This window comes from Dermacentor albipictus, chromosome 1 (assembly GCF_038994185.2).
Source record: "Dermacentor albipictus isolate Rhodes 1998 colony chromosome 1, USDA_Dalb.pri_finalv2, whole genome shotgun sequence".
In the NCBI taxonomy this organism is placed as follows: Eukaryota; Metazoa; Arthropoda; class Arachnida; order Ixodida; family Ixodidae; genus Dermacentor; species Dermacentor albipictus.
Genome location: NC_091821.1, coordinates 393,651,563 through 393,676,631, shown reverse-complemented (window position 1 = coordinate 393,676,631; position 25,069 = coordinate 393,651,563). Strand labels below are relative to the sequence as shown.

Sequence of the window (25,069 nt, the reverse complement as noted above, 5' to 3'; positions counted from 1 at the left end):
GGCAGGCATTGCATCCCTTCCGATCACAGTTTCAATTGCCTATGTGTTTCCAACAGCAACAACAACAATAATAATAACAATAACAACAACAACAATAATAATAATAATAATAATAATAATAATAATAATAATAATAATAATATGGGAAATTTAAATGCTCTCATCACCAGGATGTGGCTCACGTGGACAAAGACATCCTGTACAAGCACCGGCTGTTCACCCTGGACCAGAACAACTTCGCCAAGCTGCCAGAGCTCGTTAAGGAGTTGCACGGCCGCGGCCAGCGCCTTACCGTCGTCATGGAGCCGGGGGTGGCCGTGCCGCGTGGGGAACCCGGTCCTTACGCTCCACTGGAGAGCGGAGAGCGACTCGGAGTGTTCGTCAACGACACCTGGGGCACGCAGCCCATCCAGGGCTTGGTGAGATTGACCGCCTCTCGGTGTCGTCGCTCGTATATCTCAGTCGAGTGTAAGAAATATAATTGTTTGTAACGCTCCTACTTAAGGAACAAACGTTTAAATTGTGCGACACATTCAACTTACAATGCTCCTACATCCTCCCTCCCCCCATTCTTACCAAATATAAACTTTCGTTTCCTCGGGACATTGGGGAAGGTAAGCTGAAAACGGCCGCCAAACACTTTCAAACACTATTATAAAAATTGCTTTGCTAAAGCGGTTTTTATATACACACACACTTACCTTCGCAAACAGATTTGCTACAGTGGTCCACCCTATTCTGCTAAATTTGATCCTGGTAATTTTTATAGTTATGTCAGAGCTGCGGGGTAAATCTTCCGCCGCTCGTAAAATTTTGTAGTATACGCTGTGGAGCGCTTGATGGGCGTGATTTATTGCGCCGCCCTTAATTTGCCCAAATTCTTTGAATTCTGCCTACACGTAACCCATACTGTGCCCCTTATTTTCGCCAAATATAAACTTCGCGTAACCAAGAGTTTCTTCTGAACACCGGGAAACATTGCGTAAAAGGGCCATATGACGCTATGGAGAACTTGCTTAACGAATGTTTTACAAACATTGCATTTGGTCAACATAGATTTAAGTTCACATACATATTTGCCGTAGCGTTTCCCAAATGTTGGTTAAATTTGGACTCGGTGGCTTCGTAGTGCCAGGGCAGCGAGCTAACCGCCCGTAAAACACAGCCATAACGCTCCGGAACACTGCATCCGTAATTTATTGCAAAGCCACAACTAACCCACACGATTTGAACTTTGCCTACACATTTCTTGCAATGTGCCCCACAAATTAAGATAATATAAGCACGGCGCTTTGTTTAGTTCACCGAGGAGGGCGGAGAAACCAAGTGCAAAGCTTGTATGACAATATAGAATTAGGGAAAGAAAGAGGATTCGGTAATTATTTACAACGTTTCTAATTAGTCAAGGAATGTCAAAGTTTGGCTACACATTACACTTATAATTCTACTTATTTTGATGGAATTTGAAGTTGGTGTCTTGTGCAGGTAGTTATGTCTAGGAGAAGCGCTGCGAATAACGGCAGTATAACATCCTGGAACACTTGCATAAGTAACTTTCTTAAAGGCTGTAATTAACCTTACGCAGACCAAACATTTATCGTTCGTCAAGGACCGCATATTTACTTCTTCAATGAAATATAAAAACGTGCCTCACATAGTTCACCGAGAAGACAGGGAAAATGTAACTGCATGACTCGTATAACGCATAAAAATTGGGAGAAGACAAATATCCAGCCATTATTTTCAAAGCACGTAATTAACGTACACATTTTAAACTTTCGATACACGTCACCAATGGAGTGGTCCACATACCCTGTAAGTTAGAAAGTTTTTTTCGTTTTTGTTTCTTCCAGGAGAGCGGAAAAACTATGTAAGCGTCTCATATAACGCCTCAAAACTGGTCGTAAACGAGAATTTAGACACCTTTATTTAGCGCCTAGTTAAGTCACACATTTGAAAGTCTACCTGCACATTTTCTCAAAATATAAAATTTGCGAGTTGTTTAGTTTCTTTAAAAATATTGTAAAATCAGGCATATAAGGTTTTTGAGCGCTTCTATAGTCGCATTAACAGGTTAGCTGTAAAATAAAGTCCAGCGAATGAGCGAACGTAAGAAAAAGGAAAAAAAAATCAAGCAGGAAGGAAAAGTAGCCGAGGAGTAGAAGCATCACACTTAACTCAGTCTGCTGTGAAAATACATATTCATGGCGCACTGTATCAGCGACATGCGACTGTTCAGTCACAGCGTGCGTTACTAGAACAGTCCCTTTCTGTACAGTCACGACATAAAAAAAGAAAAGGAAGCTTCCACACATGAAGGTTTTTTTTTTTTCGTATGCGGAAGATTTGCCGCAGGTCATATGCACCAAAGATTAACAAAAGTACAACATGACTATATGCTGCGTCTTATCGTGCCGGATGCTTATCATCATGCATGCTGTATTCATTAGCAATGATGTAAGCCTCCATGCTAAAGATGGTCGACACGACGGGACGAACCACCGATCCCGTATACATGAACAATTCGTCGGAGGACATTGAATCGCAGTGTACAGTACAGCTACCCTGTACCCAGTAGTGCCATTATTCATGACGTCATTTGATGCCACTGAGCCACGTTAAATTGTGTTCGCTGTCTGAAATTAAGAGTCACGCGGTCGTGTTTGATTGGCACCAGTGCGCACCAAAATGTTAAGTTGCAGTGGACAGTATATGCGAAAATAAGCTGCCGGAGCAGATAGACGTTCATGTGACGCGATTATTCCGTTGAAAAGTCATGCTGCGCATCATATTGAAGTTAACTGCAAATACCACTCCCCCTCCCCCCCCCCCCCAGAAAAAAAAGAAAAGACCAAGCGCCCTCTCGCTCTAACGGTCAATTCGAATGCCTCGACAGTCGGGCGAGACTGTCGTCTTTGTTGAGGTTCAATCCAGCTAGCTACGTCCATTCGACATCTTTAGCTTGTTTGTCGTCTTTCTGATTTTATGGCGCGCGCCTGTTAAAACCGCATTGGCGCACTTGGCGTCAACTCTGACGATCACACCGTTCCATTAACTCCCATCATAAAGTTCTTCTCTTTCATTACACGAACACCCGGCAGGAAATGAAGTAGCGCGTGCTGTCGCCCGAGAGCATACCAGCCGGGATTTCCTGCCGCGCGGGCTGCGGAAGTCGACGAAGGTGGAGGACATTCCGGTCAACAACGCCGCAGTGTTGCAACACGACCGACTGGAAAGAAGAGAATATCCACTACCACATCCAAAATTAAGCGAGGAAGGAGCCACCGCCCTCCGCAGACTACAGACGAATACATATGTCGATGGAATTATCACACACCGGATGCACCCCACACACTTCTCATACGTGTGCCGATTCTGTGATGTAGCGGACACCTTTCAACACACGGTATTGGTGTCCCCAACACCGTGCGAAAAATACTCAAGGGGAAGCTTCTGTATCGCTATACGCTATCGAGGAAACGTGGGCGTTAATGTTAACAGCACCGAGCTTTGAGGATAGAAAGAGAGATCCGCCCACACATATATATAGGGCGAAGAAAGAACAGTTTATCGCTGTTTCGCACAATTTATTACTCGTCCTCCTTGTAAATGTATAACCGTTCCATCCCGCCGTCATTCTCTTAGCTCCGCCCTTCTCTCCTTCCATTGACAGGGTTGGCCCGGCACCATCGTGTTTCCTGACTTCGGAAATCCCGCGACTCAAGCCTGGTGGTCGGAACAACTGCGCGAATTTCACCAGGTCGTGCCTTTCGACGGCCTCTGGATTGTAAGCCATGTTCGCATTAGCTTCTACAAGAGTAATACTATATTGTTTTTTCGTAAACTCGTCACTTACTCTCTCTATACTTCGTGTCGGCGAAGTGAAATGATCGCGGTTTTAAAGTTCTCACGCCTCATTACGTTTCTTAAGAATTTGCGCCCCTGCGCTGAGGGATGACAAGACACTAATGCACTGTAGCTGTTTCTTTTTTCTCTTTAGTCAACCTGACGGCTGGCTACCTTATAACCATTCTTTTTGATTTTCACAGACTGCTAATGAGCCATCTAACTACGCCAATGGCTCGGTCAACGGATGCCTCCAGGACAATCTAAATCAGCCACCGTACAAACCAAGTAAGAGAACAACCATCTAAATCTTCCTGTTTTAACACGATAGCGTAAAGATAAAATGATAATACCCAGTAAGCTCTCTCCGCATTTAATACGTTCACATAGTATGTTTGAAGCCAAGTTTCGTTAAAACGCTATTGAGAATGTACTTTATTCGGCAGCTCCATTAACTGAGGCATTTTGCCCGCGGTCTACACGCGCCGGGCATGAACGGCAGAATATAAAAGTTAGCAAGGCCGTAAGGGATGCGTTTTGAACACATCATCATCATCATCATCATCATCATCGTCGTCGTCGTCGTCGTCGTCGTCGTCGTCGTCGTCGTCGTCGTCGTCATCAAGTATACTCTCGCTCTCAGCGTTTTTCAGTTACCCCTGTCTTGAGCCAGCTGACATCCTATTATGCCAGAAAATGTCCCAATTTCGTCAAGCCACCTAGTTCCTTTCTCTTGGCCCCCATTCGGCAACATCGGTTGCCCGCCCTACGCATTACATGTCCTGTTCAACTCATCGGCAACTCCCGTTTGCTCTCTAAATTAACACCTCTATCGTCCTGTCTCGTAATGTCACGCTTATCATTTTCCGTTGCATCGCTCATTTAAAGCTTAGCGTACAGGGCGAAAACCAGGCGGAAGAGCCGTCGCGCACCGGATTAATTGCTGTGCTCGCCCAGCACAAATATGGATGCGACGAATATACGTAGCCTACGCGAACCGCAGTCTAACCGGATTACTGAATTAATTGAATTACTCAGTCACAGAAAAGAAATGAAGAAATACTTGGCTACCGAATGGGCCTTCAGAAAATTTCCGCCATACCTGTTTGACGATGCCTCTACCAACAACCACGCCTTATGTTGTCTATCCACACTAAGGGATCCGTCTGGCCGCCTTGCCCGCTTGGCTCCCCTATTACTGGACTTCGGCTCACTTCGGCCTGCGCGTCGTCTATCAGTCTGGCCGTCAAGACACCGAAGCGCAATCCCCCTCTCGCTCGCCCGTATCTAATGACACAGCTGGTATCTCTGTCATCATCTCTACATTCTTTAGCCACCAGCGCAATTCGGCTACGGCTGAGGAGCAGTGGAAGGACCCCTTGATTGCCTCTGTCCCAGACTGCCTTTCCGACTCCCCGATGCCACGCTCATTCGTTGCTGTCCGCCGTCAAGCTTCCCACTTCGCGGTGTGGGATGGGCTGCTATATAGCCCAAATTACTTTTGCGGCGCCCGCGACTGGTTGTTGGTCGTCCCTCGTCACCTCTGCGCAGATGCACAGTACGCCCAACTCTCCCATACGACTCGCCATGCGTCCACGCAGGCCTGTTCAAAACCTATGCCTGTTTAAAGCTCATGCCAGGCTCCCTCTGCGTTTTTATTGGTGTGTAGCATGTGTACTTCTGCGCGGAAGCACATCCGCTCATGTCCAGTGCGCCAACGCCGAAAGTCTGCTTCCTGCTTGTAGTCCTTGCAGCCAATATCGTGCACTGCTGGTCCTTCGGACTGCTTAAGCAATGATATTTACGAGCCTCTTCCGTGCGCGAATGGTTAATTGGACCGCTGAATTATTGTCGCTATCGATCCCCTGACGCACTATGCCGAAACAGCTGGCTATACCAGGCGTCAGAACCCCAAGACGTTGTGCACTTGCTCTCGCAACATAGCATTCTTCGTCGCAGAGCGTCCCGAGAACTTATGCGTCTGAGGATGTGTGTTCTTTTTAGAGGTTTAGCGGTAGTTGATGCTCTTCTCGCTGCATGGCGCACTGTTCTTAAAGCAATAACTTAAGCGCTAACACGGCAGACACATACAACGCTGGCAATGCGAATGCTATACGTTCATCCTGTCACAATTATTGTCTGTCATGTTAAAGCTGCGGCTATTGCTTTAAGGATGGACCGACTAGCCCAAGAGCAGGTGCAACTTGTACTGTTAAACACGCCACTAGTGACTGCTACTCACAGATTGACGGCATGCTCGAGTAAATCAACTGCAAATTGGATCGCAGGCAATTCCCATGCATTACGTCCGACAACACCAACTGTCATGTCATACTCTTCGTGATCTACACCTACAACATCTACACACAAGCAATGAAAGTTTTCCCACATCTGAGGCCACATTCGTATAGGGGCAACTTTCGCTTCTTTTGCGGTCACGACACAGTTGGCCACCCCTTCACGGTTCTAGCTTATGCGCTGGAGAAAGTTCTGTATTGCATAACGCAAGAAAAGGCCAGAAGAAGGGTAGCAATAAAGGAAGAACTTAAGAGCCTTGCCAACAAATGCTTTGTAGCTTCGTGCGCCTAACACTTCTTCAGCCACGATTCACGTTTCAGAGTATTGCTGAACCGTCTTGTTTAATTACTTGGCTATCAGCAAATAGTTTCCTACAAAAATTACTAAAGGGAACTCTGGCACTGTGTCTACGGGAGATGCAAGCATGGCGGTTTAGCAAGCACGAGAACAATTGTTAGTACACGGATTTGCCTCAACTTCGTCCTTCTGACTTCAAACGGCTTTGCGACTTTGCGAGCTAATCACCTCCAACAGCATATAACGTCATGAGTGCAACCATTCGCAGCGATTATGCAGGTGCACAGAGTCTTGCTACCTTCGCGCGTTAAAAACAAAACAAAAGAAGATTGCTTCGAGAGAGAGAGAGAGAGAGAGAGAGAGAGAGAGAGAGAGAGAGAGAGAGAGAGAGAGAGAGAAGGGAAGACGGAAAGGCAGGGAGGTTAACCAGACTGAGTCCAGTTTGCTACCCTACACGTGGGGAGGGGAATGGGGAGTGAAAGAGGAAGAGAGAGAACTTAAGTGTAGGATGTCTATAGTCGGGCACTCAAGTCCGTTGCCTTCAGGTAGCGAAAAAGCGCTTGAATTAAGATTGCTTCGAAATTTGGGTTAGTAAAGGCAGATAAAGCCTGCTAAATAAAGGCGAAAGAAGAACGTTTGAAGTAGCGAGCACGAACATAAGGCAAATTCATGCACTAAACATCATTTTCATGGTACATGAACGACTGCAGCACCAGAGCCGCCTCTGGTAACTTTAATAGGAAGCTCGATGGTTCTCATAACTCCAACTCCTGCCTTGTGCTCACTTTTCGTTGATCTGTCGCTACTTCCGCATGTATGCCTGCGCAGAGACGAAAGGGCACCGCCTGTTCGAGCGGACTCTGTGCATGGACGCTGTACACTGGTTCAAGGGCAGCAAGCACCGCCACTACAATGTGCACAACCTCTACGGGAAGGCTATGAGCCAAGCAACAGTCAAGTAAGTGGCAAGCAGCTCGGGGTAGCTTCGTTCTATCGAAATTCTTGTAAATGCAGCTGGCAGGAGAGCAGAAAACGCCTCGATTGAATACATTATGGAAAGGAGCGGCAGGCTAGCGACAAATTAAGCAGAATAAGTTAGCTTCCACGCGCAATAATGGAGTACCAAAAAAAAAGAAGCTCGAGAGATGTTAACTACCTTTTGTTCCCAGAACCCCTAGACTCGTTAAGTGGCCATTAACAGTAATGGAATTACTCATTCAACGTGCTGCAACTGTTCCATCTGTTGCACAACACCCTCGTTTTCTAACTTTATTTTATAGTACCGCCTGTACGAATTTGCCACCCTTATAAAATTAGGAGAGCAAGTTTTGTCTTGATCCAGCTGACAATACTTGCGGGCACCTTTATGGTATCTTTCTGCTACACAAACGAGACCTCACTCGCAATAGTCCCCTTTCTTGAGTCGTTTTGTGCACCGCTGCTGTAATAACGTAGTTGCCGTTTTATGAATCTTCATTTAAATTGGTGATTTGTACAGAGTTATAAGAATAGTAAATGTTCTATATAAAAAATAAACGTTATTAAAGGTTAATAAATCATTCTGCGCTTCCAGTTGTCGATTAATTAGCCCTGCAACTTACTAGCCTCTTCAGTTCGGACAGGTAGAGAGACTGCACGGGAAAGATGGTGGTATCGGGTTCGCTCCTCGGGCCAGAACGGATTTTCACGGACATCACGGACATCACGGATTTACACGGACATCAGCGCGAGCGGCTATATATGCGCTGCTGTCTTACTTGAAACAAACAAAGATTGAGCAAAAAATTGTGAATGTGCGTCATTGCGACGTCGAATGTCTTTGTATCCGACTCTGCACACTGCCTGTGACGATGTGGCGCCTTGACAGAGTGTGTGATAGCGCCCACACAGTCTTCCATTGTCCATCTATACCTCTTTTTACTTCCTTTCTGTCGTCAGTCAACACCTTTTCCCCTTCTCCAGTACAGGGTAACCAACTGAAGGTATCACCTGGTTAACCTCCGTCTTTACTTTAATTTCTCTTTCTCTTTCTTCACCTGCAGAGGTTCTTTTTTCTGTGAAAACCCCCGTAAGACTTCTCTTGTGTATACTACTCTTACGGGATACTTTAAGCTGGATGCCCACTATTTATTTTACAGACCGAGTGAGCCGGATGACCGCGTAATCAACCACATCCTCGATGGAGTCTATTTGCCATTGCGCTTTAACTGTTGCGTTGTCCTCTCGACGCATGCGCAGTGCCCTGAACGCGCTGTCCGGAAGCCGGCGCAGCCTAGTCATGTCTCGCTCCACGTTCCTGGGCAGTGGCCGATACGTGGGCCACTGGCTGGGTGACAACGCCAGCCGCTGGCCGGACCTGGGTCACTCTATCGTCGCCATGCTCGAGTTTGGCCTCTTCGGCATACCACTGGTGATTGACTCGCGTCGATTTCTCTTTCAAGTGGGAACTTGAATGATCCGAATAACTACATATTTGTGGCGTTAATCAATGCTTCTCATTGATGTTCGCTCTATAGGGCTGCATGAGGCAACGAAAGGTTGTGTTAGAATATGTCGTCAGTCATTTATTGTGTCTTCCGTTTGTTACTCGGCTATCATATCTTCCTTTTTCTTAGTCTTATTCTTTGGGTATGTGAACTGATATGTTTTGTATCTAAATGGTACGGTTCGTACTGTTTGACTGTGTTCACTTATATGACAAGCAATAGCGTGTGCCGCTCACTGGTGTCAACGTCTTATCTATACTAACATAAGGAAATACAACATAAACGTCAATTCATCAACGTGCACGTGACTGCGAGATATCTACATTATATTGCTAGCCATGCTCTAGCCAATATATTTCCTTCGACGCGTGTATTTTTTAAATGAAACTGAGGCAACGTAGCACCCGTCACTGCTGCTGTAGCGTGACGTCTCCTCACTCTTCAGCATACCTACGGATTTTCGAGCTTAATGACACGGTCGCTAAACAGGAAGGACAGAGTTTTGTTTCCCGCGTGTTGTTGGTTAGCCTCTCGCAACTTGAAACGTGCTCTTGCTTGTGCATCACAGTGAGAATTGCGTAATAAGTGAAGCACTCGCTTTTTTGCAGGTAGGCGCCGACGTATGCGGGTTTTACGACGATGCCAATGAAGAACTCTGCTTGCGCTGGATGCAACTAGGTATCTTCTATCCTCTAGTCCGAAACAACAACGCCATTGAAAGTACTGTAAGTACTCAGCTACGTCCTTTGGGCACGTATATATACTGTCGTATTTTTACAAACAAATCACTCTTTTTCCGCGCACGAACGTTTTGTAGTTAGGACGGCCCTTCAGTTTAGGTGGCATTGCGACGGCCACAGACGAAGCCTTCATCACCCACCAACGGCAGTTTCTCATATCCTGTGATTTTACTGCAACTGACCCAAGGACGAGTGCTCACAACTTGCAAAAGCACTGATTGGCCAGGGAATCATCAGGGGAGGAGGTCACTTGATGAACCGGCAGAGGCAAATGAGAGGATTTCTTCAGCAGAAGCGAATATACCCAAGCCAGTAATGTCAAGCAAGATTAAATGCGACACGAAGTGCCGTAAACCACGGCTTTGAAGTTACCACGCAAACACAATTATCGCCGTTCAAGACCTCGCGTCGTGAAACTGTGTTGTGATGTCAATCAGGTCGTCGCAATTGTGTTATTCAAGCGATAACGTTCTCTGTCTACTTTGTGCACTTTGGATCGTCGGACGGATGGCTTTCTACTAATGGCAACACTAGAGAAGGTAGTAAGAGTAAGAGGAAGCTAGTAGAAGAGCGGAGAAGGGAGCACAGGTGCGGGGGAGGAGCTGGAGGGGCACCCGATTGGTTGGCGCAAGCGACAACAGCCTCGCGCAGCGTGACGTCATCGGGATCAGCTGAGGCCAGCGCATTATTATGCGCGCGGTGTGATTCACCGCATATGACGCGCGGTAGTGTGATACCTGATTTCATTGTAATATCGCTCGTATCCAGTTATTCCTCGACACAAGACGCGCCCGCTGCATGGGAATTTCTTGAATGTTGTTACTGATTCCATATTGAAAGAGTCTTGTCCAATCAGATTGCGCACATAAGGATCACCATAATATAAGAATTACTTTCGCTCGATTCTACTCCTTTGTATCATTCGCCGTTCATGACCGGCCGGTGGTGGTCATAACATAGGTGGAGCGCCAGTTAGGTTATCGCCAGAGCATTGAAATATGACTGTTACATTATTCCGGTCAAGGTTTGCCATCATTTACGGGATAGCATGATAAACAGCAAGGCCACATAAGAAAGCCATCACTGATTGCTGTAATCATCCACGATAGTTGCCGCAATATTTTCTCCGCACCCAAAACTAAGCAAAAACCAGTCTGCAGAATGGCGGCAGTTACAGACCAGATCCTATCAGAGTCCAGCTATTATGCACCTAATATACCCAGATTTATACCCAACGGACAAGTGCAGACATTGCAACTCTAGAGCCACCCTGGAGCATATACTATGGGAATGTACGGCTGTAATCCAGGGTAAGGGGGATGCAGCCTCAAACAGCGACAGCCTCCGCGCGCGCTGGGAGTCTGCGTTGCTCAGCTCGGACCTACAGCACCAACTCAGGGCCGTCCAGCGAGCCGAGGAAGCTGCCAAGGGCCAACAACCCTTGGCTGAAACTGAGGCGGGGTCCAGGCCCACCCCACCAAATCGCAGAACACTGAATAAAGTTGTTTGAATGAATGAAGATGCATCCATAGCACGCAATACTGAGCAGAAGAAACTTAAAGGTTTCGAAACGATTTGAAACGTGGCTTGTGTATGCGAGTTATAAACAGGGATAAGGTGCCTCAGAAAGGCCTCAGCCTTTATGAGGCAACTTATCCCTGTTTATAACATTTATTGGCACAGTTACTCCATCTGTCGGCCCCCTTCTTGATTTTGTGCATACGAAAGTGTGAGGAGGAGCTGGGCAGCGTATCCTTTGCCTCATGTTTGCAGGGTTGCGTGATACCGCTTTGCATGCATTTATCCGGCCCCCAAGCCGCAGACTGCCGATTCCTGCTTGCCGAACATCGGCGTCTACTCATTTTGTCGTCGCACTACTTTCAGGCTCAAGACCCGTCAGCGTTCAGCGAAGACTTCCAAGCGGTGGCGCGCAATGCTCTGAAGCTTCGATACGAGCTGCTGCCTTTCCTGTACACTCTGTTCCACCACGCGCACACCAAGGGCACCACGGTGGCGAGGCCACTCTTTCATGTGTGAGCGCAAACCCTGTACTCGGGCCTACTTCCGGTGTCTCAGCATAGCAGCTGTGTATTCTTAAAATTAGTATTTATGTCTCTTGCGAAGAAAGAAATAGTCTGTTACAGACATCGCACCTTAACGACAGCACAAACGAAACGGATTGCAGTGATGTAACGTCCCAACACAACATACTTAATCTATCTCTAGATAGATAGATAGAACGATAGATAGAACGATAGATAGAACGATAGATAAATAGAACGATAGATAGAACGATAGATAAATAGAACGATAGATAGAACGATAGATAAATAGATAGATAGATAGATAGATAGATAGATAGATAGATAGATAGATAGATAGATAGAACGATAGATAGATAGATAGATAGATAGATAGATAGACAGATAGATAGATAGATAGATAGATAGATAGATAGATAGATAGATAGATAGATAGATAGATAGATAGATAGATAGATAGATAGAACGATAGAACGATAGAACGATAGATAGATAGATAGATAGATAGATAGACAGATAGACAGATAGACAGATAGATAGATAGATAGATAGATAGATAGATAGATAGATAGATAGATAGATAGATAGATAGATAGATAGATAGATAGATAGATAGATAGATAGATAGATAGATTTTAATGAGAGCTGGAAATGTTAACCCAGCGAAATGCCTGACATGCTACTCAAGATGGCTGGGGTGAAATATGAAATAAAAGAAATAGCAAAACAATTACTCGGATAAAATGAAAAAAAATGCGCAAAAGGGCTTGTCATAAAAGTGATGGCGCAGCGGTGTTTTGGAATAATTTTTAATGCCTGCAGTTTTTAACAAGCACTCAGAGCAACGTGCACGACCGTTTTTGCGTTCTGCCTAGATTAAAACGCGGCCTGAGGTCGAGTTCGTGACCCCGTGCGTAGAAACAGATCACCATAACCACAGCCATTACTGTGGTTGCAAAGACGTGGTCTCATTGTCGTTAGGCGCAACCTAAAGGCAATTTAAACTTGACATAAATTGACTGACGAGCTTCTGGAACTGCGGGTAAGGTGGTCCATGTCGTGTGCGGATGCTAAGTAAGGAAAGATGCAAACAGTGAAACGAGTCATGGATTATTACAGTGCCTGCACGATAATAGATAGCTTTGTACGAGTGAAAAATAATACTTTGCGTTCAAGAGAAAACAATGACTCCACCTGCATCTTTTGAAACACTTTGTACATAAAGGTGGTGAGATTACGGAAAAAAAATGCGTGAAATTCATCACATCAGCTCAAGATCATCGATGGCGTGATTTGGGTGGGAAGTTAAAAAAGAAGCCAGTTTGGCGGTTATTGCACCCGTCAGTACTCAACCTTTTTCCACCAAAGGAAAGCAGAGTTCTAAAAAAAAGATGCTTTATCAGTTCGTGATGTCAGTGTTGATTTCAGTTTTCGTCAATTTTCATTTAACAATCTTCAGCGTGACGTTGTGAAGAGCAGGTTCACTGTCCACTGCTGTAAGCACTGTAAGTAGAGCAGGATACTGATTTCCAAGCTATCCTGCCTTCAGTGACGAATACGTCTCTAGAATGAGTCAACGACATGGACAGATGCTTGAAGAAGAATAACGTATGATGCTTGAATCTGCGAACAATAATATTGTGGTTATTTGTTGCAGCAAAACCTACAGCACCCGAAATGGCTCAAGAGACACATAATGCTTCCGAAGCAGCCGCACTTGCTGCTTACAGTGACATTAAGGAAAAAAATAATATCAGCCAGTGTTAGTAAATTACCCATCTACGATACCAATGGAGATCACACTGAAAATGTGCTTATGGACTGAATATATATATATATATATATATATATATATAGATCATTTACATCCATAATTAAAAAAATAATTCTCAACTTCTAATAGCGAATTTTCCAGTCGAATAGAAGTTCAATAGTATTTCTAAATTTTAAATGTTAGCACAACGCTAGTAAATTGACGTAAAAGAAGAGTGTAGACAAGCTCGATAAAATGTAAGCGCGTGTTTGGCAAAAGGCACTGAACAAAGAAGTGTTCGACTAATGCTTGCTTTCGTCGTTTCCTTCTTCTTATGCGAAGCATATTACGAGGGCTCAACCCAGCTCCTCAGGCGCGGCGGTGACCATGAAATCACGTGACACCGTGACGTCACGACAGAGGAGAAGTGGCTTTGGCTCAACTCTTGCAAGACGGGCTGGGTGGGAATCGAACCAGGGTCTCCGGAGTGTGGGACGGAGACGCTACCACTGAGCCACGAGTTTTTTTTTTTTTCTTTATTCACAAAATGACATACATAAAAACACGTTGGACTACTTGGACCAACGTGACAAGCTAAAATTTCTTGAAATTCACTAATTCATCAAGATTACCCAACCAGTCAGGCGGATCTGCCTGTACACGATATATCTCACGTATGAAAATAATGCTTTCAACAAAATTTTCTCGCGCTGGGCGCGCATTCACATCGGCGTGCGTTACCGCCATCCTTGTCTTCCAAAGACTATGGAGGCCCAGGAGCATTATCATGTCATACGGAAAGCCCTGATGGCTGTCTACCGGCAGGAAACGTATACCCTGTGCTGTTATCGGCAGTTCCTTTTTAAGAGTTCTTTGCAAGACATCCCAATAAAAAATTGCATCCCAGCACTCAATGAAAGCGTGCTCAATGGTCTCCGGCTTGTTACATAGCGCACAGTTGGTCGTCCATGGTACAGATATTCCTTTGTCGGCTATCCATGTTTTGACCGGAAGGGTAGATGTATGCAATTTAAAGAAGAACGACTTTACGCTTGCTCTCACTGGCATCTTTTTAACTCTTTTTAAAACATCTTGTCCTGGGCCTCCATAGTATTTCATTCGGTACAATGGCACTGGCATCATAACGTCAACTAAATCCTTGTAAAGTTTCTTTCTTGTTACTGTGCTCAGGTACTGAAAGGAAAACCGAGTTTTTAATATTCGAAGGGAGTCGACTACCTCTCGCAAGTAGCCTTTAAGCCGGTAGTGTACAGGCTGTGCACTAGACACAATAAATTCAGGCAAAACGCTTTTCAAACGGACCTGGATCATCGTACGCAAGAATGAATCACTTTGATCTCGTAAGAAGACAAAACGAGAAACAATCTGTCGTAAGAACAAATGCGACAATCCAAGACCACCATGTCGAACAGGACGAAACAAGTTGGTACGGCTGACCCTTTCCCAAGTGGAACCCCAGATAAAAACAGCAAAGACTCTGTGTATTTTCTGTACATTCACACGGGTCATCGACAAAAATTGGAGGACATACCACACTTTGGCAATTAAAAACAAATTACAAACAGTTGCCCTTGCAAACATTGACAAATCACGACCCTGCCATCCTCCGGTTTTCTCTTTTACGCGCGACGTCTCATCCTCCCAGTACTGCGCGGCACTCTCGTAGTGCTCAAGCGGCACCCCCAAATATTTCGGAGGAGACACGGTCCATTGTAACTCCGCAAAGACAGACGGTGTGTTGTCCCAACTTCCATGCCAAAATCCGATGCTCTTGTTCCAATTGATCTCGCATCCGGTTTGCCTGCAATATCTTTTAGCACCGCTTATCGCCTCTAGTACACTTTGGCGATCTGTACAAAAGATTGCGACGTCGTCAGCATATGCAAGCACTTTAACATGGGACGATTCAAGCTTATAACCATTGATTTTTTCGTTACTTATTAGAGATAAACAGAAAGGCTCTAAATAAATTGCAAAGAGCAGCGGTGACAATGGACAACCTTGCCTCACTGATGATCTGAGTTTAATGTTCTCAGTTAGTGTCTTATTCAGCACGATGTTTACTATGCAGTCATTGTATATCATTTTTAGACCATCGAGTATAACTGTGCCTATGTTAACGTGTTCAAGGATACAAAAAAGAGCTTCATGCGACACACGGTCAAATGCCTTTGCTAAGTCGAGCTGCAACATAGCGACCCGTCCGCCAAAAATGTCACAGCACTCAAGAATACTACGGGCTACATGCACATTTGTAGAGATAGAGCGACCTTTTATGCCACATGTCTGGTGTGGTCCGACTAGAAATGTGATGACACTCTGCAGTCGTTTTGCTAGCACTTTCGTATAAACTTTGTAGTCGGTGTTCGTGAGCGTTATCGGACGGTACGCGCCCACAGATAGCAGCGTAGTATGATCGTCGGTTTTAGGAATCAGCACCACGTGAGCAGCACGGAAAGAGAGCGGCATTTCTCTCGTTTCGTACGCCTCCGTGATGACTGCGTGTAAAATGGGCGCTAGTTCATCGGCATAAGCTTTGTAGAATGCGGCACCGAGGCCGTCTGGCCCAGGTGTCTTCCCCAGCGGTAGTTCAGTTATCGCCTGTTTTATTTCGTCTACGCTAATGGGTTTCTCCAAAAGGGCTCGAGTATCACCATCTAACCGTGGCATTAAATCAAGGGTATCCTGTGTCAGCGGAATGCTCCCACTTCTTTGTACACCTATTAAGTTCTCATAGTGCTCGACAAATGCACGTTCAATTTCTTCAATGTCGCTGGTAATAGTGTTCTGATACGTAATTTCTCTGATTTCATTTTGTGTTGCGTATCTCCTTTCGTCACACAATGCGCGCTTATTAGGAGTTTCCCCCAACCATATCTTCTCAGCTCGCGCCCTTATTACGGCGGATCGATACTTTTCGACGTCCATAGCCTCGAGCTCACCCTTAACTTCACAGATGTCTTTACCGTATATTCCGGGATTTGAGGCTTCCATGCTGATCATAAAATCAAGCTGGCATTGCAATTCCTCGATTTTTTCCCTTTCTTTATGACGGAGCAGTGTTCCCCTTTCGATAGCTATCAATTTTACGTCGTTCTTGAATTGGTCCCATTCAGCCGCACGCGACTTTGCTGCAATGCCGGCCATGCTTTCTATTTTTTTCTTTACTTTTTCGTTAAATATCTCGTCCCCCAGTAATTCAATTGGCAGTTATGGAAGTTTAATGTTAAATCACTGAGCCACGAGTACAACGCTTCAAAGCGGTACAAAAGCGCCTCTAGTGAATGCGGTGTTGCCTTAGAAACGCGCTGTTTCTAAGGCGTGCGTCTCTTGCTCAGGCGCACATTTCGTTGCCGCGCCGAACGCTGCTTTGCTCGACGCTCACCGCGTCCAATGCGGGGCGCGTAGTCGCTGCCCTGTAGCCCATTGTCTTACACCCCTTGGCGGGTCGACGGGAACGCTGTCGCGTTCCACTCTTGAAGGCGAAGAAGTAATGCATGAGTTGTTTCTTCGTCTAGCCGAACCAAATATAGCCAAGCAACAGCAGTTCACCAGGCTAAACAGTGGTTCAACAACTAAAATAAAGGCTAGTATGCTTCGCATCCTGGGCTTAACCTTACCTAAGCCACAGCCATTTTTTTTCCAAGCGCACGGACGTGTTTTGCGCCCATGAAACACTGTTCCTTCCCTCTTTTCTTGTCTGCCTCTGTCCAATAGGTTTCCAAACGACACGGAGACGTATGAAATCGACCAGCAGTTCATGTGGGGCGAGGCCCTTTTGATGACTCCCGTCCTCGAACCGGTAACAGCGGCAGGTTCAATATTTCATTTTCCCCGAGCACTGCTTCGCGCCTTTCGCACAAAGGGGGTGCATAGGAAATAAGTATTGATGTGGAAGCACTGGGAAAGGTCACACTCTAGAGTCAGGCCTGCTGTAGAAAGAAGGTCATCTTGTTCTGAAAATCTTGAAGTAAAGAAAGAAATGTGTCTTTTGTGTGAGTAATGGAATCTGCCCTCTGCGCTGAGGAACGAGGCAGTTGACCGAGGCATATGCCACAAAGTGAAACAGTTTGCTTGCTTTTCTGGTGAATCGCAGTAGTAGTACGTGGTTATGGTTAGAAAGGATTCTAAGAAACCAAAGGTAATCGCTTGGGTGTGTGTGTGTCCCGAGAGGAACGCAACAATCGCCCCTAGGGAAAGCAATTCAGGCAGACGGAGAAAAGAATAAACGGGGTGCCACAGAAAGCATACGTAAAGTGAGCCGTTTTATTTTCACAGTGGCTCAGGTGATGTTGAAACTTGATCAAGATTTTTGGAGACTGTATACCAACGACTTATCATGATTAAGTGAGTGTTCTACACAACCTCGAAGAGTGCGCCCCAAACACAAAGCAGGGTTCTTGTATTTTCGTTATCAAAGATAATGGTCAAATGCGTGAGTGTTCTTATCATTGCTGTCAGACACTGGGACATCTGCACGTCTTTTTCTTATGAGCTGTGGCGCGATATTAAAAAGATTGCAACATCTGAAGGAGAACGCACACTTTACCTGCCATCAAAACTAATTCGAGGCGGCAAGGTCGGACATTGTGATATTTATGTATGGTTCTGCTCTTTGCATTTGGTTTGATTATGGAAGGTAATGCTCAGGTGAAACGACTGCCGTCGTTAGAATGCCAGGGAATTCCTTAAACGGCCTGCCAAAATGGATTACTTTACATGGAAATGGATATGTTCATTGACGAAAATGTACAACGCTATGAGCTGACTTAGCTTGCGCAGAACATTTCGCAAATGTCTCCCAAGAGAGCGAGAGAAGGAAGAGTAACTCCCATTTTCTTATCACCTAGGGAGTTGTGTCCGTGGAAGGCTACTTTCCTGCGGGAAAGTGGTACGACTACCACACGGTAAGTAGGCTAATCCTTCATTCGTGAGATGGCATGAAAACATAGTCACGCGCATGCTGAATTCAACGCATAACCGTTGAATTGAAGCTTACTGTTTACTGGCATTTGCTTCGACAATGAGGGATAGCTTTGAAGAATCGGCGCGACGACCAGGAGTTGCACCTAAGATAACTGTCGCAAGTTCGACGAAAAAAAAAAAAGGAAATTAAGTTTTTCTTTTTTTGGCGTACCTAACGAGCTTTTGGAAAATTTCGCAGATCCCTCCGCCCAATGCCCGTCAAGCCAGTTCCGAGCGTTTAAATGGTATTTTCGTTATCCTGTGCTAGCCCCCTCGCTCTCATAGGCTGTGCTAGCCACCTCCAATCCTGGGTCATTTGCGCGTTTCGCACAGTGAACGGTCGGATGAGATCGTTTTTAATCTGCGAAACGTCCTTACAAGGGATGGAAAAGAAACCCCGGCTACTCGCACATGTTTTGGCCGCACACTGTATACTTAACGAAACAGTGCTTATCAATATATGGCTCCCAATAGCAAGCCGTTGGATAACAAAGGGTCAATCGGAGATCGATAGAAGAGGCTTTCGTCTTGCAGTGGACTTAAATTAGGCTACCGATTCTGATAATGATGATGATGATACTGATGATAGAGATTTAAAGGAGAGGTTTACTCTCACTTCTATCGCGATAAGTACAGCCTTCTTAACAGGGCGACACTTGCCGAATCGCTACTGTGTTTATACTGCTCTTCCAAAATTAGTTCAGTTTTTACGAGCAACAATTTGCCTCTTCATTACTGCTACTGCTTGCCAAATATGTTTTTCCTTTGCGAACATGCTACGGTGCAGGGTCGGGAATTCTCCAACTACGAGAGCGGCCACTGGCTTCCCGTCTACTCGCCGTTGTTTGACCCGAACCGGCCATGCAACTTGCACGTTCGCGGCGGCTTCGTGATCCCCATGCAGGGACACGCCAACACCACTACCACCAGGTGATGCGCGCACGTAGCACCTGACGTTCACGAACAAAAAATAATGTTATAGACCATCGACCGCCGAAAAATAAAGGGCAGTAGCAAGTATCCCCAAAGCACACGGTACAGCGTTTGTCAAAAGTTTCGAAGCCACTCGGCTAGTGACCGGTTCTGTCTTCACCACCAGGCACTGCATAGCAAAGGTGTGTGTGCGTGCGTGCGGCATTGTCCCGCTTAGTCTCAGAATCTTTGGAGCAACGAAAACAGCTACGCTACAGATCACGGACTTGGCCCGATTGCAGGTCTGGTTAGGCGCGTAGTGGATTCGGTGCTTTTGGACTGTACGTAAGCATGCGGCAACGGACAAAGCAGGTCACAGACGGCAAATAAGTGGGGTGCGAGGCAGTGTTTGCTGTACCACACTTGGTTGCCACTGCGCGAGCTAAGTAGAACTTATGTGTCGAGTTGAGCACACTCGCATTGTGAGCGATGTTGATGCGACGATGATGATGGTTGCCTGGTATAGACTCTTGCGACCGACGACGACAATTATGATGGCGTCTGGTGAAAACCTGCTTGTCTGGTGCTAGACTCGAGTCGCCGCAGAGCGCTGCGTACTTCGGTGCCAGATTCGGATGAAAACAGTGCTCGCAAGCAATGCTCTTGAAGAGTTTGTCTTAGTGAGTTGAAGAAAGGGCTACTTGAGCAATGGACGTACGAGCATGATACACATTAGTATAAGCTAGTTTCTTAAAAGCGAAGGAAAAATACGCGTTCGTGTTTTGTCAAGGGTTAGCTCGTGGTCAACGAGATGAGAGTAATTACCAACTACGGTTCCTTACGCGTCCGCTTTTTACGAAAGCGTTAATGAGCCGACACGTTTTCTCGTAGCCCCGGGCCGATCGATTTGATAATACGCTTACGCATCCCTTAATTATTTCTTTCTGTTAATGTTAGCATTTTATCAGATCGAATTTGCTAGCAGCGTTAGCTAAATTTTAAGCCAGCGAAGCTACTGGGCATTCTGCCTCGATTTTGTTTGATCATTTAAGAAAGGTAGGCATAAAGTGCTGAGATATAGTGAGTGACTACCGAAGAAGACATCGCGAGGCAAGTTTCCAAAGAAGTCGTATCGTCTACCGCGTGTTGCAGAAGTATAGTTCGCGGTTTCCTGTTGCAGCAAGGAAGCCTCATGAGGGCCACTATAGCCACTGATACTCGGTAAACGTCGGGGGCTTCCCTTTCAGTCTGTTCAATCTTCTTCTTCTATTATTCAGCCGGAGGAATCCTATGAAGCTCTTGGTAGCACTGAACGCGTCTGGCGAAGCCATTGGTGACCTTTACTGGGATGACGGAGAGACCAGAGGTGAGGCGCTGTCATTGAGAAGCATTCGGCTGGTTGCAATCATCGTGTTGAGCAAGTGCATACGAGTTAAGTATCCGTGCTTGCTTTCTCATGTCCTGCAGATGCACAACTTCTGGAGGAATACGTGTACCTCAAGTTTCATGCCATGAACGTAAGTTTTAGTGTAGCGTTACAGTCGGACACGAAAGTTTCCGCGACACGGCCGTGTTTCATGGCAAATATAAATTTCTGCTCTGTTAAGGCATGGCGCTTCTATAGTAGATCACTGTGTAGGTCACAAGTAGTACTACAGAGTAAAATTTTAATTCTAGGCTACGTGCGCAGGCTTCGCGGGGATTCACATTTTTTCACAAATTCCGTGTCCCGTAAAAGTTTGTGGCCGGCTGTACATATCACGCGTGCTCGCTGACGTGAGCAAGCGTCCATCTCTGTGCGTCTCCCTGTCCTCGTCCTGTCCCTGAGTGCATACTGTCAGCGGATTGACGAAAGCGGCGTGAAAAACTGACTGAATAAGCAAATAAGACAGACGCTCATAGGAAGATGGAGGCTTGAAGTAATTAACCGTGGTCCAACAAGGAATGTCCCAAACGTTGGCTCCAGCGACATTTCTTGTTCGACCAATAACCGCGATGTAAAGGAAACAAAGGCTGTTTGAGCTAAATTAGTTAAAGTATTGATGCTCGCTCACGCCACAGTGCAGAATGCATAGCAGTGCGTGTCCGTAGCCCTCGGGTAAAGAGGGAGAGGCCAACTGCAACCAACATTTTTTTAGGCTAAATTGGTTATAAATGAATGGTATAATACTGTAGTGTACGCGGCCACTTCTACGCCGCAGGGAGCTTGATACAGCTGGAACTCCAAATCAACAGAAGCGCCAGGAGAGCGTGCCTGTCCGCGTAATCCGCCGACATGGCAAGCTCGCAAGTAACACGCCGGTATTGTGTTACACGGGCCTGCGTCGGAGTGTACTGTAATAGAGAAATGTGTGTTTCGGTTCTGTAGAGACTGTACCGTCGCTCCTCCTTTCAGAGCACAAGGCGCGAGCTCTACATTCGTGTACTATCGACGCAATCGTAACAAAGCTGCACGAGGGTCGATTGCCTTGCAAAACACACTCATAATGCTTCTGGACGCTTGAAAATACGTAATTTACTGCAAAGACCGCAATTAATCCGCACACTTTGTGCTTCGCCTCACATCAACGATAACCTGGTTCTTATTATCACCAAATATACGCGAAGTAGAAAAGCAAGGTTCAGTAATTATTAGTGAAGCTCCTGATTAAGCCACAAACGAAATATTTTAGCCGCGCAACACACTTAACGGGCAATTCCACGATGCATAAAGCTCGTGCTAGACAGACATTTTTATAAAAAAATTTGCGACGGACACGAGGCTGTTCTTATATGTGGCTAATACAGGGCAAGTGATGGCGGGCAGATTGTTAAGCTTGCAACGGCATAAAGCTCATAAGAAATCATGGTTTGAAAATTTAGGCGCAGATATACGAACCCGAAAGGAGCCAAAGGGACGATATAGACACCGACTGTCGACTGAAAGGTCGCACAGGGACGAAAGAAAGAAAGAAAGAAAGAAAGAAAGAAAGAAAGAAAGAAAGAAAGAAAGAAAGAAAGAAAGAAAGAAAGAAAGAAAGAAAGAAAGAAAGAAAATAAACTCAATTTTGTATGGATCTACAAATGGGTCACCCGAGCATCCCTTTGAAAGAGAAGCAAGGCGCAGCTCCTCTCCTCTACTTAAAAAGTCCCTGCAGTACTCTCTCCTTACTCAAGGCCTGCAGGTTCTCTAATTGAGTATAACTATCATCATCATGATGACAGTTATTCACAACCCTGCAATAAGGTGACTCCTGAGCTAAACTCTCGCGAGCAGTTTATCTCTGTAGTAAGGCATGTTGTAGGGCTAGTCGGTTCATAGAAGCAGCAGATTTTTAAACTGAGCAAAGACGGGACATGATTAGAAAGATAGACGCGCACACAAAGCGCAGGCTTCAAACTGACTTTATTTCGTGAAGGCAGAAAAATGTGTAAGGTTCTGCAAAATACATAAACAAGGAGCAAGGAATTGGGATGAAATTGTGCACGAGGCAGTGACAAAAAATAGCAATGCCACGTGTGCTCTAAAAGCATGGGAAAGTCTGAATATTCCCATCTAAGAATTCAATTTGCTTCATTGATAGGGATATAGAAAGTGAGCTAATGCAGTTGTCATCCCTTTTAGCGATATGAAACGTCTCGATAACTTCTTTTTCTGTTTTTGATTTTGCCTTTGAAAGGAATTTTTCCTTGAAAGCAATTGTTATTTACGAGATACCTCTGTCGTGCGGCCGGTTCTACATGGGTCAAACTGGCCTCTGTTTCAATGCGCGTGCCCATGAACACGAACGATCCATGCGCATTGGCAGGTGCAGTAATCTCCCCTTGCACTGCAGGAGATGCGACAGCAAAAGCTGTTTACACCGTATCTGAAACACACTAAATTCCTTTCAAAGGCAAAATAAAAAACAGAAAGAGAAGTTATAGAGGCATTCCATATCGCTAAAAGGGGTGACAAGTGCATTAGCTCACCTTCTATATCAGTATCTAAGAAGGAAATGGAATTCTTAGATGGGAATATTAAGACTCTCCCATGCTCTTAGAGCACACGTGGCATTGTTATTTTTTGTCACTGCCTCGTGCACAATTTCATCACGGTTTTTTGTTCCTTGTTTATCTATTTTGTAGAACCTTATGAAATTTTCTGCCTTCACGAAATAAAGCCCTTTGGAAGTCTGCGCTTTGCGTGTGCGTCTATGTTTCTGTTCATGTCCCGTCTTGTTCGCGCAGTTTAAAATTTTGCTGAATCAGTTTATCCCAGCGTCTACTGGAAAGGAAGGGACGAAGGTCCATTAACACGAGCCTACGCATCGTAGGAATTGCCTAGCAGAGTTTCTCAAGCACAGCGTCGAATTTAGTAGAGATGCTGGTGCTGTCCTTTAATCGGCGAAGCCGAGGAAGACCTTGGAGTTGATGTGCGTGTACACGAATACGGGGGTACGACAATGATCGGCAATAAGGTGAACCACTTGATGTTTGTCCGATCACAGAGTATACCAAACAGAGTGAAAGACATTAGATCGCAACATGCTTTCCGCTATTGAACGCTTGCGCGCAGAACACGCTGGAGATCTGCAGCTACCAGTACAAGAAGCTGTTCAGCTCCACTTTCGATGAGCTGGCCATCATGTCTGTTCGGGTGCTGGGCATCCGCCGGAGGCCCGCCCGCGTCGAGCTGGACGGTTACTACCAGCTGTCGCGCAGGCAGTACAGGTGGCACCACAGCAACAAGGTGGGTGCGGCACCGCATCGCCCGTTTATATAGATTTTTCATTTGCTTACGCGTGAGCGCGAACACGTTTTGTGTGAGACAGGCGCTTCACTTTAGAATATATGTGGCATGAACTTCGTATATGAAAAACGTGTACATTGGTACACGCGAGTGTCCGGTGCCACGTGTCAATTTCAATTAGACTCTGTGCATATATATAGTTGATTGCGCTGTCCCCCTGCCATCTTCTCGACCTTTCTCTCCCCTTTGCCGTTACCCGGTAGCAAGCCAGAGATGCGTTCTTCCGGCTTGACCTTGTTTCTCTCAGTCTCCTCAGTACCCAATCGCAGAAAATGTCCCGCGAAGGCTTCAGCCCGACGTTCATATTGGCTAACAGCGTTAAGTAAGGCTTTAGCCCGACGTTCATATTGGCTAACAGCGTTAAGTCTCAAGAAAACAGACGGAAGCGGGCGGCATCGGACACGATGATCCCAAGTTATCCATTTGCATTCGGAATCGCGTTTGTCGTTTGTGTTTCCCCTATGAAAGCTCTCTACGGAATCGCCTGTCTTTATAGGGCATCTCAATTCAAGCGCTCGGCCACCTCTTTTGTCTGTACATGCACTGAAGGCAGTTCCGCAGCGTTTTCGTGACGTCACGTTCTGAAGCTTGTCCATAGGCGCGCTTCGTGCGCCTCCGTAGGGCATGTGTAGGTACAAAGCTATGCTAATATAAGCTGCCACCGGTTGCGGGCTATCGCGTGCATTTCTATTGCTGTTGCTCACGTTAACACTTGACAGCTGCCTTCGTATACGAGTCACAAGTATAAACTGTACTTGCTCACAGGCTACTTGTCTAATGCGTATGTTTGTGCATTGACTTTGTCGGTACTGGGGCGCTCAGTACTAGTTGTTGATATGAAGTTTCATGAAACATACCCAAAGTGGAGGATTGGTCAAGAGTCGGGTGACTGCCACAAACAGGAAAAGATGAGGTGAATTAATGATTTTAACTTCATA

The 25,069-nt window shown here is 45.7% G+C and overlaps 3 protein-coding genes across 4 annotated transcripts in view; 1 reads left to right on the top strand and 2 right to left on the bottom strand.

Annotated features, from left to right (window-relative positions):
• LOC135914650 (histone deacetylase complex subunit SAP130-like) overlaps positions 1–25,069 on the bottom strand; it is a 612,247-nt gene that overhangs the window by 419,084 nt on the left and 168,094 nt on the right. The window lies entirely within an intron of this gene.
• LOC135914611 (nucleolar MIF4G domain-containing protein 1) overlaps positions 1–25,069 on the bottom strand; it is a 192,595-nt gene that overhangs the window by 111,754 nt on the left and 55,772 nt on the right. The gene's annotated exons all lie outside the window — the stretch shown is intronic.
• Positions 1–25,069, top strand: part of LOC135914602 (lysosomal alpha-glucosidase-like) — a 94,048-nt gene that overhangs the window by 65,665 nt on the left and 3,314 nt on the right. Inside the window, exons 10-22 of one of the 2 annotated variants that reach the window (XM_065447521.1) lie at positions 171–419; positions 3,674–3,787; positions 4,050–4,134; positions 7,270–7,399; positions 8,680–8,851; positions 9,536–9,652; positions 11,552–11,700; positions 17,201–17,285; positions 18,334–18,390; positions 19,236–19,378; positions 20,638–20,726; positions 20,828–20,877; positions 23,898–24,071. In XM_065447521.1, coding sequence (XP_065303593.1) covers positions 171–419; positions 3,674–3,787; positions 4,050–4,134; positions 7,270–7,399; positions 8,680–8,851; positions 9,536–9,652; positions 11,552–11,700; positions 17,201–17,285; positions 18,334–18,390; positions 19,236–19,378; positions 20,638–20,726; positions 20,828–20,877; positions 23,898–24,071 — 1,614 coding nt within the window. Of the gene's footprint in view, positions 1–170; positions 420–3,673; positions 3,788–4,049; positions 4,135–7,269; positions 7,400–8,679; positions 8,852–9,535; positions 9,653–11,551; positions 11,701–17,200; positions 17,286–18,333; positions 18,391–19,235; positions 19,379–20,637; positions 20,727–20,827; positions 20,878–23,897; positions 24,072–25,069 lie in introns of those variants that run through there. The other variant, XR_010568355.1, reaches the window with a different exon arrangement.